The following is a 15,894-nucleotide window of genomic DNA, read 5'->3' as shown; positions in this document are numbered from 1 at the left end:
TGGTCATAAAAAGAGACTAGATTGGTCAGGCACGATCTGCCTGCCACGAACCCATGCTGGTTTCCCCTCAGCATAATTTGTCCTGCCGGGCTCTCACAAATGTGAGCCTTGATAATTTTTTCAAAGACTTTGCCAAGGATGGAGGTGAGACTAACTCCCAAGTATTTAAAAGCCCAAGGTGAAATAGTGCTCAGCAATGTGCACTGGGAGGGAGGCAGGGAAGGACACCATCCCTTCCATGAAAGGCTTTCATGTTATCCAGACAATTCGAACCACATGTGAGTTGAGAGAGGTGAAGTGACTTTTAGAGTCATAGAAAATGAGGGTTGGAGGGACCTCAAGAGGTCACATCTAATCCGACCCCCTGCTCAAAACAGGCCCAGCTAAATCATCCCAGCCCAGGCTTTGTCTAGCCGGGTCTTCAAAACCTCTAAGGAGACTCCACCACCTTTTCCAGTGTTTTACTACCCTCCTCATGAGAAAATTCTCCCTAATATCCAACCTAGTCTTTCTTAGTCCACGGTGACCCAGCAGATCAGTGGGAGAGCCAGTCTCCAGTGCTGTGCTCACTGGGACGCCCTCCTTATTTAGCACCACCCTCTTATGAAGTGGACTTAGAGCCAGGGTTTTGTGGCTGCTGCCTTTGAGCAGCGGTTTTCCTTGCAAACAGCACACACTAAGGGTGGGCCAAGACCAAGCTCCCGTTGGCTGAGATTTCCAAAGCCAACTTCCAGACCTAGCTGTGCCATTTGCACAGAAATTAGTGCGAGCCCTGTTGCTAGACCCTCAAGCAGCCTTGCAGAAGGTGGTGCTTGTTTCCCAGGCCGTTTCATTCCTGTTATGCTAAAAGCAGCACGTTGCCCATTGCAATTCTTCTTTCATTCCTGTTATGCTAAAAGTGACACGTTGCCCATCCCAAGGGGTCCGGGATGTAGAAACCTCATCCTCCAGATAGAGTGAGTGGCCTCTCAGCTTCTGGGGCTGACATTGGGCAGTAAACATTGCTCTTTCTCCTGCATGCGGTAAGGTCCGTGTACGTGTACTATGAGACTGTCTTCCCCTTTGAGAGTAGAAGCAGCCCTTTGGCGAGAGCCCTGTGTCGAGAGACTTAATTTCCCTCAAAGAGTGTTTAAATCAGACGCTTCGTTTATTTGTTCAGCGCAATCTTGCTTTTAACCCAGTGTCGCAGAGGATTTGTTTAAAGCCACTCATCAGCAGGGATCCTGGTTTTCTCCGATTTTAAAAAATCTCTAGTTTTCGGTTAAAAAAAGAAGTAACCCCAAATTCACATTTTTCCATGATTTAAATGAAGCATCACTAATATACAGATAGATAATTAGATGTATAGTGTTGTTTCATTTTAATCATGGGAAAATGTGGATTTGGGGTAACTTTTTTGTAACCGAACATTGGGGATTTTTTTTGTAATCGGAGAAAAATCCAGGATCCCTGCTCATCAGGTTGCGAAAAATAGAGGCTTCTTTAGGCTCTTGCTGTCCTGAGCCTCTCAGTTCTTAGTTGTTTCTCCTGCCAATTACTCAGCTGTTCAGATGAGGAGCAGCAGGGACATACACCCAAGAAGCAGAGTTTTGGTTTGGTTTCCTAATACAGAAAGAAAAAACCACGGCCACTTGTGGCTGGTACATCTCCAAGACGGGGGCGGATGACAGGACAAGGAGCAATGGGCTCAAGTTGCAGCAAGGGAAGTTGAGGGTGGATATTAGGACAGACTTTCTCACGAGGAGGGTGGTGAAGCAGTGGGAGAGATTACCCAGAAAGGTGCTGGTCTCTGCATCCTTGGAAGTATTTAAAGACCCAGCCTTGGCTGGGATGATGCAGTTGGGGCCTGTCCTGCTGGAAGCAGGGGGGCTGGACTAGATGTGACCTCCTGCACTCCCTTCATTTTCTATGATTCAATGAAAGCTAACCAGTACTGAGTGCTCTGAGTGCCCTGTCTAGCTAACAAAGGGAGCTCTTCTTTTTCGGAGTGGTTAGCATTTATCGGGTATTACATGGCCATTTAGCCTTCCAGCCAGTGAAAAGTCAATGGATGTGCAAAGAGTAAAAGTTCACCCACATTTTGGAAACGGCTTAAATGCCCAGCACTTGTGTTGAGCAGTGTGGGGTTGATTCTCCTCTTGATGTGCAGTCATTTTCTTCTGAACACATAGCCAGCTGCATGCACAAATGTATTTCTTCCCACACGCTGTTTATGAGAGTATCTCAGCCCATCGCTCTGGTCCTGGGCTGAATGGTAGCACAGAAAGACTTTTTTGGCAGGTGCGCCATCTTGATTAATACATAGGGCTTTCCTCCAGACATCTGGCTCCTCTAAGGCTGTGTGCACAGTACACAGGGAATATGAAGACTAGCATTACCCAATGATTCATGTTAGCCGAGGACAAAGAGCAATTAATGAGTTTCAAACTTTGCTCGTGCTGATTATTATTAATACGGTTTTTAATTCAAGCTGACTTGTCCCAAGTAAGATAAGCAATGGGTGCAAGGCAAGCTTTTTAGAACGGACCATTTATCCCTCTAATTTAACTCTTATTGTTCCCTTGTGTCTGGATTATTTTTTTCTCTGGCAAATAGATCTTAGCTTCCATGATGTTTTCCCCTCCGATTTCACAAGGCTTCCACCAGCAAAGCATCAGGGTCCTATGCAGACAACCCGTCTCCACTTGGGTTCACGTATGAACCGTATTCTGCAGCTTTTCTCCATCCTTGGAGGTTTTTAAGACTCGGCTAGACAAAGCTTTGGCTGGGGTGGTCTAATTGGGGCTGGTCCTGCTTGGAGCAGGGGGCAGGACGAGACGTGACCTCCTGAGCTGCCTTCCCACCCTCATTTTCTACGAGTCTGTGATTTTCCATTGTTGAGATTGGGGAGGTTGGGAAATTCAGGGAAGAAGAAACAAAAGGAAATAGGCAAATGCAGTGAATTGTAGAACTCCTTTTTGCCTAGAAAAGCAATAGCAGTTATACGCATTAAGCTTAGTTTTCAAAATTTGCTGGTTCCTCCCTGAGGAAGAGCGAATGATGTGAATAAGGACGACTCAAGCCCTTTTGCAAGTCAATCTGTGTGTGCTCTGGACCCAGCCAGCCCAAGTCACAGGGCCTGTGGGTGTGTGTGCCCAGACCTGCTTGGTCAAGGTCTTGGCTGCCTAGTCTCATCCATCCCGTTCGATCCATTTGCTTAGCGCCGGTCTGAGAAGACCACGTGGACCTTGAGCCATGAAAACGCTCATTTGCACAGCAGCAAAAAAGAGCTTCACCCAGACCATCTGTGTGGGTGAAACCTTCTTCATGCACATGTTTATGGGAAGTCAATACAAAGGCAGGTCTTGGGAGCTGCTGTCATTTATCACACTCACAGAATCGGGTTCCCACAGCCTCTTTTAGCAGATAAAAGGATATGAATTGGGCAAGTCTGAACGTTACCTGAAACAGGCTCCTGCTCTCGAGCGCAGTTATAAAAGTTTATATCCCGTGAGCATCAGCCTCAGCTCTTGCCAGCATTTTGCATGGTGGAAGCTGGTTTGGGATGGGGGCTTCTGGGGCACAGCAGGCCTAGACTCACACGAAGTACATTAGGTAACCCTAGGGCACTGTAACCTGTCAAAGCCTAATTTATTCCCTGGCTTTTTATTTTAGTGTATTCCCTGGCCTTTGCTAGGGCATTCACATGAGTAGTTCTCCCCTCCACATGCCAAACCCAAGGTGGAGTCCAGGTGAGAGCAGAGGAAGGTGGGTCCTTTTGGAGGATGAGTGAGAGAGATCTGGGAAAGGCCAGATACAATTCAGGATGCAGTCTGGGTTTTGGCAGCTTTGGATGCCTCTCTGGAAGAGATGCAGTAACATCATCATGGGTGTTACGCAGAAATGAGAGGGAAGGTGCCATGGCCTGTGTTTGGCAAAAAGTTGAACAGGATGGTCCTTCTGGCCCTGAAAACCGTGAATCCAAACCCAAGCCAAACTCCCAGCCATCTGAGATCTCTTCATGGCTATGAATGGATGGAAGGGGCGTCGTCCATTTATCCATACTCCGTATAAAAGCTGTTTCCTTCAGCTCCACATCCAGTTGCCCAACCTCATTATGGCCTTCTCCCCTCCCTTCCTCACTGGCTTCAATCAGAAGCCATTTCACTGAAATCAGATTAGCACAAAACTAGTGTGAGACCCAGCCTAGACATCTGTTTAAAGGGAGTTTGATTCGCCATGACATTGGGGTCCCGAACATGAGGACACTTGAGTTGTCTGTCCAGATTTGCTACTGCCTTGCTGCATAGCTCCAGGAAGTGATTTCGGCTAAGGCGTTCAAAGGTGAAAGCCTAAAACAAGGCACCTTAATTCCTTATTTAGTAGCCCGATTTTAAGAGTTGTTGAGATGAGTCATGTGAACAAGACCTGTTTCCTGGAGGGGCTCCTGGCATCATCTCTTTCTGCAAGACCATGCCATTAGCAGGGCCCTCATCACCTATTAGTAAGAGTTATTGATGATTTCAATAGAGCTGAAAATGCTCTGATGCTGGTAATAAGGGCTGCTGGGTATTAAAAGGAGTTTTACAAGCTCTGCTTATCTTCCATATAAATGTCATTTCACCCTGGCTTGTTGTTGGAGCCGCATTTTCGCAGCCGTCCATTTACATAGACGGGTTGAATTACTTTCAAGTCAGCACTTTGGAGGGATCGTGGCAGCAAGCTTGTCAGGAGCACTGATCCATTGCCTGTAATAATTCTGGCTTGGGTCAGTGTGTATATCACATCCCAAAATGTCATTGTTGAGCCTGTAATTATTGTTTTTAATTTATGGTTCCTCCTACCGTGTGGGTTTGAATGCCACATTACAAAGTGCTTTTTTTCCCTTCCAGTTTCCCCCTACTCATTCGTATGCACTGTTAAACCCTCCCTTCTCCATTTGACTCCACTGAAGCTCAAAATGAACATCAGGCTTTGGGTTGCTTCCACTTTTAGGTACCTGCACACCACGCTGCTGGGCTGAAAGCATTTCATTATCCTGGTGCTGCACTGTCCTTTGCAACACTGCCTTTCTGTAGGACCTACATAAACTGTGGTTATGGGCAAATATTTCAGGAGTAAGTCATTGGATCTAGTTATTGTTACTGTCTAAGTTTTCAGTGATTTATATCGCAAAAAATCTTTTCTGCAGACAATTTGACTTATTTATTTATTGGGGGCGGGGGCTTAAATAGCTTTATTTCTTTTCCATTGTCGTTCAAGGTCATTCTGCAGAAAAGCAGATTTTGTGCTGGCTAGTCAATTGTCACAAGAAGTTTGCAAAATTGTGTGAGCATCTCTCATGCGTGCAAGTCCAGGTTTTTGTGGGATTTGGATGTATTAGTAGGATGGTAATGTCAGTGTGCGAGTTTATCTGTACGGTGGTGCTGAGCACAGAGGTCCTAGTGCAACAGGAGATGTCTCCTGCCCCTAGCACTCCATCCATGGTCTGACTAGACAAGGGGTCTCCTGATTTCTAGCCCAAAGTACCACTGCCCACTGAACTACGCTTGCCATAAGTATAGGCTTGAAACCCAAAGCTTTGATTAAAATACCCACATGTGAGAAAATTGCAGTTGATCTGAACGGTGAAACCCAGAAGCATCCGTACTTGGGCAAAGAGCACATCAATATCCTGCCCTGAGTACAAGACCCGGTACCTCTACCTCCATGGATACATCTGGCAGGATCTGGCCCCTGCCCCCTCTGGAAAGGATATCATCTCCTCCCATGTCCTAAGCAAAACTGGCATCTTTAATGTAATATTCAGTGGGGGGGATATCATTAAAGTTCCCTATTACACATTAACATTACCCAGAAGCAGTGCTGCTGATATAATTTGCTTTGATTAGATATGTTGCTTTCAAAATTAGATTGTATCCCAGTCTCCGCACCCCTTGCTGTTCTCTTGCCCTTTCTCCGTTATGGTCCATTATGGTTCAGAGCCCTTTCCTGCCCTGTCTGGTTTAATTTTACCTAATCTACCTTGACTCAGATGTATGGCTCCCCCAAATTGCCTCTCTCCATACCTTTCTGCTATGAAGTGGACCCTTTTCTGAGTTTGAGGATGATACTGTTGTTCATTTCTATAGGGGTCGTGCCTAGAAGCACCAACCTAGGATGCCGTAAAGAAGGGGATGGTGTTTTGAGCACTGCTTTATATCCCAAGCGTTGCTTTGAATAAGCCAGGCCAGAGATGCTCCCTTGAAGGTGCTGGTTCTTTTTCTCCACCTGAATTAAAGAGCAAACCAAAGAAAGGCAAAACAAAAATTAGAAATAGCCGCAGCCCCTGGACGGCACCCCGGGCAGGCAGTATCGTGTCTCACTCAGGTCTGCGGCGGGCCCGAAGTCGCGGGGGTTGTGATTTCCACGCGGGGTTATGGGTGCTGTAAAGGGATGTCGGTAGAAGCGGTGGAGCCGGGAAGAGGAAGTAGCAGCTTTCCGTAGCTGGCTATCAGACTGTGGCTGGTGTCTTTCCTGGAGCCTCCCCCCGCAGCGTGGAAACGTGGCACTGCTGTAATGGAAGTTGGACCTAGAAGAGTGATTCGCATCTTTTCTTAATTGGGCACCATGGCAACAGGAGCCCAGGGGAAATGCTTGCAAACCGGGCCCTGTGCTTGTCAAGGATGACACGACGGAGGCTGCTCCTTGGCAAGGAGCGGAGTGACCACGTGGCGCTGCGGCCATCTCCACTCGCTTGCTGGTGCCAGGCGTGGAGCTGGTGGCTGGGGACGGCTCTTTATCTGGGGAAATAAGCCCATGACTGGGAAGGCATGCTTCTTGCTTCCTGCTCGGTCTGCCACGATGCTGCCTGTGCCCCCCACCCCCCACCCACCAGGCTGTCCGTGTCACTTGTGGCACGTGTGCAGCACGTTACCCCCTCCTACCCCCGACTCGCACGATAAACCCAGAGGTTTCCAATAGGAATCCATACTGTTAAAATCGTTAGTTCTTTGCCACAAAATGCTCTGTTATATTTCCATAGTCAAAAAGGGAGTGAAAGCTGGGATTTTCCAAGGGGTGCGTTGAGTCTAGGCTGTAGTCTGAACCTCATCAGCTTCAAGCCTTCTTGGTCCTCCCCTCTTACTCCTGCCCGGTGGTGCTCATCCCTGCAAGGACTGCAGCTGGGAGAGGGTGAGATGGAGGGAGAAGAAGCCAGCCCGCAGGTCACAGCTTTGCTCTTGTCCAAAAGCGGACCTCCCACCGGGGTCTGTGGGAATGCAGTTTGCATCCTCCCCCAAAGGTGAGCACCTTTTCACCCAAAGAGACCATCACTACCCATCCTTCCTGTCCTGTACCTTCTTTGTGCATCACGTGCGCCCACATCATATTTTCAAGCCAGGCCCTTGGGAATTATGCAGGTAAAGCGATTTTTCCATTCCACGACCAGTCAAGGATGCTGTCAGGTGACAAGCACCACGTACAAAGCGGCTCTTTGAATTAGCCTTCGCTTCTTTTACCCCTGGCAGTTTCTGTTCAGCAGTTGCCAAGTTCCCTGTCTAGCAGCGACGGCATGGTTTCTGCATGTGTATTTTTATTAGGACTTTATTGCTGGGACATCAAAGGGCATCTGATCTGGAAGTGCTTCCAAAAGCATGCCCCTTGTTGCTTGTTAACCAGACTAGCCCAGCTTTGCTGGCTTTCTCCTTCCCCTCCTCTGCTCCATCTCACCCTGCACGCTTCTTTCTTTTTATTTTGTTCTTTCTTTCAGTATTCAGAGGTGTCTCTCCCTGAAGCAGGCCTTTGTGGTGAAATCTAGGCCAGGCCAAGAATAGGGCCGAATGCCCCAGATTGTGATTTCTGTCATTCCATAGATGCAAGGTTTGCTTTTCTGGGTACCAGCCCAGACGGTGACACCGCTGCAGTCTGGTACTTAAGGTCCCCGGGCCGTGCTGACCCAGGAAAACTGGAGGAGTGTTTGCAATCCTCTGGCAGACTCGGTATCTTCTCCAGCTGTGCAAGGAGCTAAGATGAATGAAGTTACAAACAAGAAACCCCCAAGCCCCCCTATTGCTGAATTCTTCTGTTTATTACAATACCCAGCCAGCAATCAATATCCATCTGGGGGGGAGGGGAAAGAAGTGTCTAAGGGATGCTCTAGGCTGCTTTCTCCTACCTGGAAAAGGAAACATTACAGATGCACGCTCCACAGGCTGCGGGATAAGCAGGCCGAGGAACCGCAGGGTTTGCAAGCCGAACTGCTGGAGGCACCTCTTTTCCAGGGGCTGCGACTCTGAAATGCAAAGGGGAAACCTCTCTCCAGCTCGTGGGCGGCACCACATCTAGCTGCCACCTTTCTGTTTCCACCAGGCTGCCCGGGCGCAGACGCCTCTCTGCCCATCGCGGTGCCTCTCCCGTGCTGCCTTTCAGGCTGGGCTGAGTTTTCTACTTTATCAGGGGGCTGTCTCCACCATCGGGTGCAAAACGGAAGCAGGCGCCTGACTGCTTGGCTGACTTAGTTTGCATATAACCTCCTGCCCCACTGCAGCCAAAGGGATGGGGAGCAGGTCCTGCATCCCATCTCCAGATTGAGCTTTGGTCCCATCTGCTTTACCTGCAACAGTTCACGTGTGACGTTATGCATCGTGTCTGGGCGGCCGGTAGTTTTAGGTTGTGGATTTGTATAGGATGATTTGGATGGGGATGATCCTGTATTGAGCAGGGGGTCGGATCAAATGGGGCCATTCCAGCCCCACTTCTCTGCGATTCCCTGTCGGAGATGCCATTATAAAATTAGACCTGCCAGATGTGCGGCGGCATTCACTTGTCGTTCCTAGCAGCGTCGTGCACAGTAAGGGCTTCTGGGCAGCAGCTGTAGCAAAGGGCAGCAGTGAGTCCTTGTGATGAGCGGATCTCTCTACCAGGAGTGTCTTGAACGTATCATGCCTGGCTAATGAGCATCCGTGCTGGGCAGGGAAAGTGCAGCAGCCAGTGCTTCCCCCACCATCCTTATGCCTTGGTTGGGTCAGTTGTCTTACGTCCCAGGGACAGCTGCTAACCACCTCGATGAGCTGCTCTGGGCCTCTGCACCGTGGTCAGTGGGGTGAGCTCAGCGTGGCAGCTCCAGGAAGCCAGTCTTCTTCAAATGGCCATGTTAGCTTGCTCTTTTAGGGTATGGGCACAAGCAAGTTCCCAGGAGGTAAGCTGGGACGTGAAGTTACAGCAGGTCGGCTGCTCTATGGGAGGTGCCTCTGTGCAAGCTTTTGTTCCTTGGTGAGCACAAGGTGCCTCAGTTGGGCGAGATGCCTGAAATTCCCATTGATTCAAGTGGCAGATGCTGGTGCTTCGTTAGTAGGGGGTGCCAGAAACTACTCGTTTAGGCCAATACAGGGCCTTTGGGGAGGCATCTAAGTGGTCTAAGCTGGCAGGATGGAAAGGCCATTTGCTTACCTTTGTGATGAGCCCTTTTGCATTGCACTGGTGCATAGCCCTGGCTCCCCAGAAGCTGCAGGACCAGCGCCGAGATTCGACCCTGCTGTTTACGATCTGCAATGCCCGCTGCGGTTTCTCTGAAAGTCCCTCACCCACGGGGAATTGGCAAGCATTGCATAAATGCCCTGGTCTGGCTAAGTGCTGTGAGTCTCTCCTATCTGTGCTCGTTGCTGCGATGTTTATGGCCATCGCAAACCCACAAGAAGTGATATCAGCCGAGCTTGAAGGACCAACCCTCATTTTCTTTGCAGAAAGACCAGCTGCCCCCCGCCGAACTCCACCTTATAAATATTCCAATTCCAATTTGCAGCAGAGTGAGGCAAAGCCAGAGGGATGAATTATTTAAAGCTTTTACAAAATGTAGGCCTTCGGTTTATCTCTGAGCCGGCTTGCTTTATTGTATCAACAAATCCATCATTAGTAAATTAATTTCTCTCCCCTTGCTTGAGCAGGTTCTTGCTCTTGCCTGCTGACTTGCTTGGCTTGTGAACTGGTGCCAGATAATGCCTTAGGAAGGAGTCCCTGGCTTCCCCTTGTCACGTGGGGATGGCACCAGTGTCGCTCACTTTCCTTTTTTAAGTGGTTTTAATGCATCCAGTGCTCATGAAAAGTGCCAACAAACAGCCTCAGAGGCTGAAGCCTTGCTTTTAGCTAAGCTGGGTCCATAGCCCTTTCAGTTCTTTGTCTCTCTGTGTGGCGTATACTCATGGGGCTGCCAGTTTGGAGTAGGCTTGGACTGGTAGCGACCCGTTCACTGGGAACTAGGCTGAGATCAGCTTAGCTCCCAGGGGACATGTAGAAGCCATTAGATGATGTTGCTGTTGCTGCTACAGGCTGGGTTTGAATGACAGGGTAGCTGGTAAAATGCATCTTATCTCACTGCCACCCGCATCTCCTCCACACCCATCTCAGGTCATCTGCAAGGATAGGATCTGCAAAAGTGCCTGAGCTAGGAGCACAAGTGCAGGGAAAGTCAGTGAGAGGAGCTCGTGGGTCACTAGTGTGTGTTGGAAAATCTCAAAGCATGTACCAGAGAGGCCAACGGGGTGGAGGGTGGGCTGGATTCACTGAGCCTTGTTAGCAGCCTTCAGCTCCCTGCAGGGGGTTGCAAAGGGGATGGAGCTGGACCATTCTCAGTGCTGGCAGATGACAGGACAAGGAGCAATGGTCTTAAATTGCAGCAAGGGAAAGTTTGGTTGGATAACAGGAAAAACTTCACCACTAGGAAGGTGGTGAAGCACTGGAACAGGCTCCCCAGAGCAGTGGTGCAGTCTCCATCCTTGGAGGGTTTTGAGACAAAGCTGGGATGCTGTAGTTGGGGCTGGTCCTGCCTGGAGCAGATGTGACCCCCTGAGGTCCCTTCCCACCCTCATTTTCTGTGATGAACTGAGAAACCTGCACCAGGCCAGTGAAGCCAAAAGGGGTCCAGCACTGGACTGGTTGTCATGGGTTTGCTGGTGGCCTTGTACTGGGGGATCTCATAGCCCACTGCTCATTTCTGTATCACTGCTGTTCTTGGTGGTTTTATACAGAGGGCAAAAGCAGAGGGGGAGGCTGAGGGGCAATGACTTGCTCAAGGTCACCACATCAGACATTGGCAAAGCTGGGGCTAGACTTGTGAGTGCCAGCTCAGTGCTTTCTCTGTCGTGTCTCTTAGCACAGTCGTGCTGGCTTGCAGACACCTGTATTGATCCTGCAAAGCCTTTTATCCCACCAAACTGTGGAGCTGCTTGCAAATGCCTTTGCCGGAAAGCTGGTTGTGTCTTGGAGTTCCCCCATCCTCGCGGGTGCTTGGAGGCTGGCAATGCTTTCTGCAAAGGGTTCACGTGTTGAGCCATCCCTCCAGGAGGTATTTCTCTAGCCTCCCCGGCATGCTCTCCCCGCTGTCAGGCAAAGCACCGTGTCTGCTGCCAGACAGCGAGAGGCTTAATTTTCACACACACAGAGCTGGCTCCCAGATGCGATGGAAAACAAGACAGAGGAGCGTGTTCAAGTACAGCCGAGCACTAAATATTCAGTGTGACGTGCAAGGGTTTAGCTGCGCGTGTCTCTCTCGTGTGACGGAGGGCTGAAGAAGATAGAGAAACAATTAGGTTTGAACTTAGAAAGGCCAGATCCAGATCCGCTCCAGTAATGACACTTCTGGTGGAACAGGCAAGCCCCGAGGGGCTCCTCATAATTGGCTCTCAGATACTCTGGTGGGCAACAGCACAAAAGCCCAGATGCAGATAAAATATTCTGCCTTAGTGGTGCCAACACCAGGGGTTCAGCATCGCTGTTGTAGCAGAGAAGACTCGCGTGCTAAGAGCCAAATCTGCCCTCTGCTCTCCCTTTTTGACCTGAAAACCAGGGAATTGGAGGTTATTTTTTATCATCATCATTTTCAACACTGAACTGGAAATATAAAACCAGCCCACGACGTGGCAGAAGCTTTAAATCAATGGGCGAGTAATATAATCACCAAGAAATCAGGCAGGAAGATATCATTGCTCAGGAAAGGTATTGTGGGTCCCTGGTATCTACAGTAGTGACATGCGCGTGTCCCACAGTGGCTTCCCCAGAGGTGGCTCTTAAAACTTGTGCTGCTTTCATTAGGATGAATCAAGTGGAGGGGCTGCTCTTGTGAAGGTAGACGTCTTACAGGATCGTGTGGTAATGCTGTCACCGGCTGGGAAGCGATCCAATGCATGCTCTTTTCCAGGAGCTGTTTAAATGGGAGCTCCTTTGAGCATATGGTATGGCACCTCGCTGCGATCCAGCAACATGATGACACCTCACGATGCCATTGCATCAACGACTTACCCAGCTTGCAATGTTTGGGTACCACCAGTTTCTTACCAGGTCACATTTTACTGAGTTTCTGTTAGAGAATATTTTTATAAAGAGGGGCAATATCATAATGGCCACACAAGGCGACTTATCCGAAAAGACGCCAAGGGTGAAGGAGTTTGATCAGCTATCCAAAATTTGTGCTTTGAGGGCTGACATCATTTTTTTTTTTCTTGTCTAGTTTTCTACTGGTCTTCTCCTGCCTCGTGCTGTCTGTTTTTTCAACCATCGATGAGTACCAGAATAGCTCTGAAGGGGCCCTCTACATCCTGGTAAGCTGAGAGTTGCAAATAAAAAATGTGTGTGACAGTGAGGGGGAAATAACCTATAATACTATTGATTTTTTTTTAACCTGGACAAGCATTTGTGGTGCTGTATTCAAGAGGGGATCAGTCAGAGGCAGTGTCTGAAAAATGGTGATTTTTTTGGTAGCCGCGTTGGTCTGCAACAAAAAGAAATGCAAAAATCTAGAACTCTTGCTCCAGAAATGATACCTTTTATAAGTATAAGATGTCTGCATTGCTTTTTGAAAAATGGTGAGACATTTCAGGGGTGAAGAGGTATCCATCCTTCAAAAGGAAGGGAAAACACTGTCCCCTTATGTAGACCTTGCTGTGGATTCAACATGCTTTCCAACCTTAAAGGCAGGCATAGCTTTCAAAGCAAAGGCCTGGCAGCCCCTGGTAGGAAGGGGTGGGTTGTTATAATCCTTAAAACCCTGAAGGTCCAAGGACTTTCTTAAGATAAAAGTGCAAATTGGCCTCCCAGTGTAAACAGGTGGAAGCTGGCAAAGTAACTCCTCATTCACTTGGCTTCATTATTCTCAGTTTTCTTCTCTCTCTCTTCTGGAGAGACTATAGCACTGTATTTAGCTGCCCCTCACAGGACCAGCAGCACCTCCTGCTTATGCTGGATATAAACTTGAAGTCACTGAAGCTGCTCTGGGGTTGCACTGGTGTTAGTGAGCAAGGAGAGAATTGGGCTCAAAGTCTCATAAGGATGCTTAAGACCCAGGCAAAGAAAATTGTCTCTGCCATTGTCAGTTCTGTGCGTGTCTAAAGATCCTGCAGTGTTGTTGGTTGTAGCCGTGTTGGTGTGAGGACCGAGGCAGGCAAGGTTCTCGAGCTAAATGTGAGAGCTCCTATTAGACCAACTAAAACCGTGGCTAAATGTGATCTCTTTTATTAGACCAAGTAAATCTTTGGGTGAATGCAATCTCTTTTATTAGACCAACTAAATCCTTGGGTACATGAATCTCCTTTGTTAGACCAACTACATCCTTGGGTAAATGCGATCTCTTTTATTAGACCAACTACATCCTTGGGTAAATGCGATCTCTTTTATTAGACCAACTAAATCCTTGGGTAAATGCGATCTCTTTTATTAGACCAACTAAATCCTTGGGTAAATGCGATCTCTTTTATTAGACCAACTAAATCCTTGGGTAAATGCGATCTCTTTTATTAGACCAACTAAATCCTTGGGTAAATGCGATCTCTTTTATTAGACCAACTACATCCTTGGGTAAATGCGATCTCTTTTATTAGACCAACTAAATCCTTGGGTAAATGTGATCTCTTTTATTAGACCAAGTAAATAGTTTGAAAAGTTGTTCTTTGCAAGCTTTGGGGCACAAACACTCTTCTTCAAGCATAGGGACACCAACAGACTCTCTCTATGCTTGAAGAAGGGCGTTTGTGCCGGAAAGCTTGCAAAAAAGAATTTCTCCAACAGTTCAGTCGGTCTAATAAAAGAGCACATTTACCCAAAGCTCCTTGTCTGCCTAAAGATGCTGCCATGTTCTGGGCCTGAATATACAAGTTAGTGAGAAGCCCTTTTAAAGAGATGCTGCTCCAGCCTAGGTGCTTCCCTCCCTGCCCTGCACTGTAAACATTTTGGTGCTGATTTGATCTGACATAAAGCCGCATACTTTCCCTACTTAAACAGCTTGGCATGGCACATCGCATACGCTGACAGCGCGGCTTCTGGTGACACGCTGAGTGATCGCTGGCAGAATTAGATACTTCCTCTGGCTCCCGAGATTCATTGTGTTCCCTGCTCTTTGTCTCTCCCTTCCTCCTCCCCCTCACCATCTCCCCACCCGATATCAAAAGCCAGTGAAAGCCTAATTAGAGCCCTGTCAGACTCCGCACACATGAAAGGCGAGGTGAGCATCGTTAATATGGCGGGGGGAGGAAATCAGGGAGAAAGTAACATACCAACGGCACATGACCGGCAGAGCTTCGGCTCATGATCGTTTTAGTCCTTTCACCTTGTGGGTTGGAAGGACCCTAGTGAAATGCAGGGTGGTATAAAGGGCTAGTGGACAGCCAAGCTGCTGAAAACCGGTGTGGCAGCAGCTGACGCCAGGCCGGGTTTCCGAATGGTCTGCAATACGCTGCTGGAGCGCAGAAACCAGTGGGTGCTTTTTTTTTTTTTAAAAAAATGCAACACAATGGACTTTTGTTACCAACACAGCCTGTATTTAATCTGCAGTCTTTTCTCCCCCAGGCTTTGTTCTTGGACTAATCGCACGGTCTCCCTTGCAGGAAATAGTCACCATCGTGGTGTTCGGCGTGGAGTACTTCGTCAGAATCTGGGCTGCCGGGTGCTGCTGTCGATACCGGGGCTGGAGGGGAAGGTTAAAATTTGCTCGCAAGCCCTTCTGTGTCATCGGTAAGCCCTGCCTTGCCGCGGCGGGCTTGAGAAGTGGGGGCAGCTTGCGTGGAGAGCACAGAATGAGTACAGCATGCGCCGGGCGGATCTGCGTGCTGGGGTTTGCTGTATGCCAGGAGGATGGGTGGACATGAACCGAACCTGGAGGTGTGACTGTGGCCAGTCTGAAATCTAGCTGAGGGGTTCCTGGTGTTGGTGTCCAGGTCCTGCAGGGAGCGAAAGGGCAAGTGCCTGCTAGGGAGAAGCCTGGCTTCCTGTGCATGTATATGGATCGGGTGCTCGTGCGGAGAGGAGAGAGGGATGGAGCTACGTTGCTGCCTTTCCATATCCTTGGGTGGGTGCTTGGCTCTGCCCAGGTCCCTGCATCAGCCTGAGGAGGACATCATGTGCTCTTAGTGTAGCTGAGAAACAGGCGCTTGGGAAATGTCTGGGAAGGAGAAGTTGGGTAACCCGCATGTCTGTCCCTGACGAATCACGCAGCTTCCTGCAGCTCCCATTTTGCCTCCCCATAAAATTGGCATTACCCGAATTATCATCACTGCTTTCCAGAGGTGAGCCCCAGGCACCATGGCTGGATCTGGAGCCTGACTGTGGGTACCCAAACCCCTAGGTATCAAGCGGAGGGGCCGTTTCTAAATGCCCTGAGGATTCAGGATTACGGTTTGGGTCCGTGTCTGGTACTTTCCCCTTAAAAATGCACTCGTTTTTCCTCCAACAAGAAAAAAGGGCTGAAATTGTCCTTCCTGAAACAGAGGCCTTCAGGCTTGCCTTAGTGAGTGAGGCATTAGGTGTTCACATTGCAAGGTGGTCCCTACGTGCAGCATGGGTGGAAGAAGGGCAGGCACTTTGGAGGTGCTTATTCCAACCCAGAGCTGTTGCATCGCGCATCAAACCGGAGCTCAGTCCTTGGACTCTTGCTCCATTTGTCCAAGAGGGGGA

The 15,894-nt window shown here is 48.9% G+C and overlaps 1 protein-coding gene across 1 annotated transcript in view; it reads left to right on the top strand.

The window, feature by feature from the left end:
• KCNQ2 (potassium voltage-gated channel subfamily Q member 2) overlaps positions 1–15,894 on the top strand; it is a 116,162-nt gene that overhangs the window by 38,591 nt on the left and 61,677 nt on the right. Inside the window, exons 3-4 of the mRNA XM_019548096.1 lie at positions 12,461–12,551; positions 14,829–14,955. Coding sequence (XP_019403641.1) covers positions 12,461–12,551; positions 14,829–14,955 — 218 coding nt within the window. The remainder of the gene's footprint in view (positions 1–12,460; positions 12,552–14,828; positions 14,956–15,894) is intronic.

This window comes from Crocodylus porosus, unplaced genomic scaffold (assembly GCF_001723895.1).
Source record: "Crocodylus porosus isolate Cpor-Errol unplaced genomic scaffold, CroPor_comp1, whole genome shotgun sequence".
Lineage (NCBI taxonomy): Eukaryota > Metazoa > Chordata > Crocodylia > Crocodylidae > Crocodylus > Crocodylus porosus.
The sequence above is the reverse complement of the archived record's forward strand: the minus strand, read 5'-3'. Positions and strand labels throughout refer to the sequence as shown.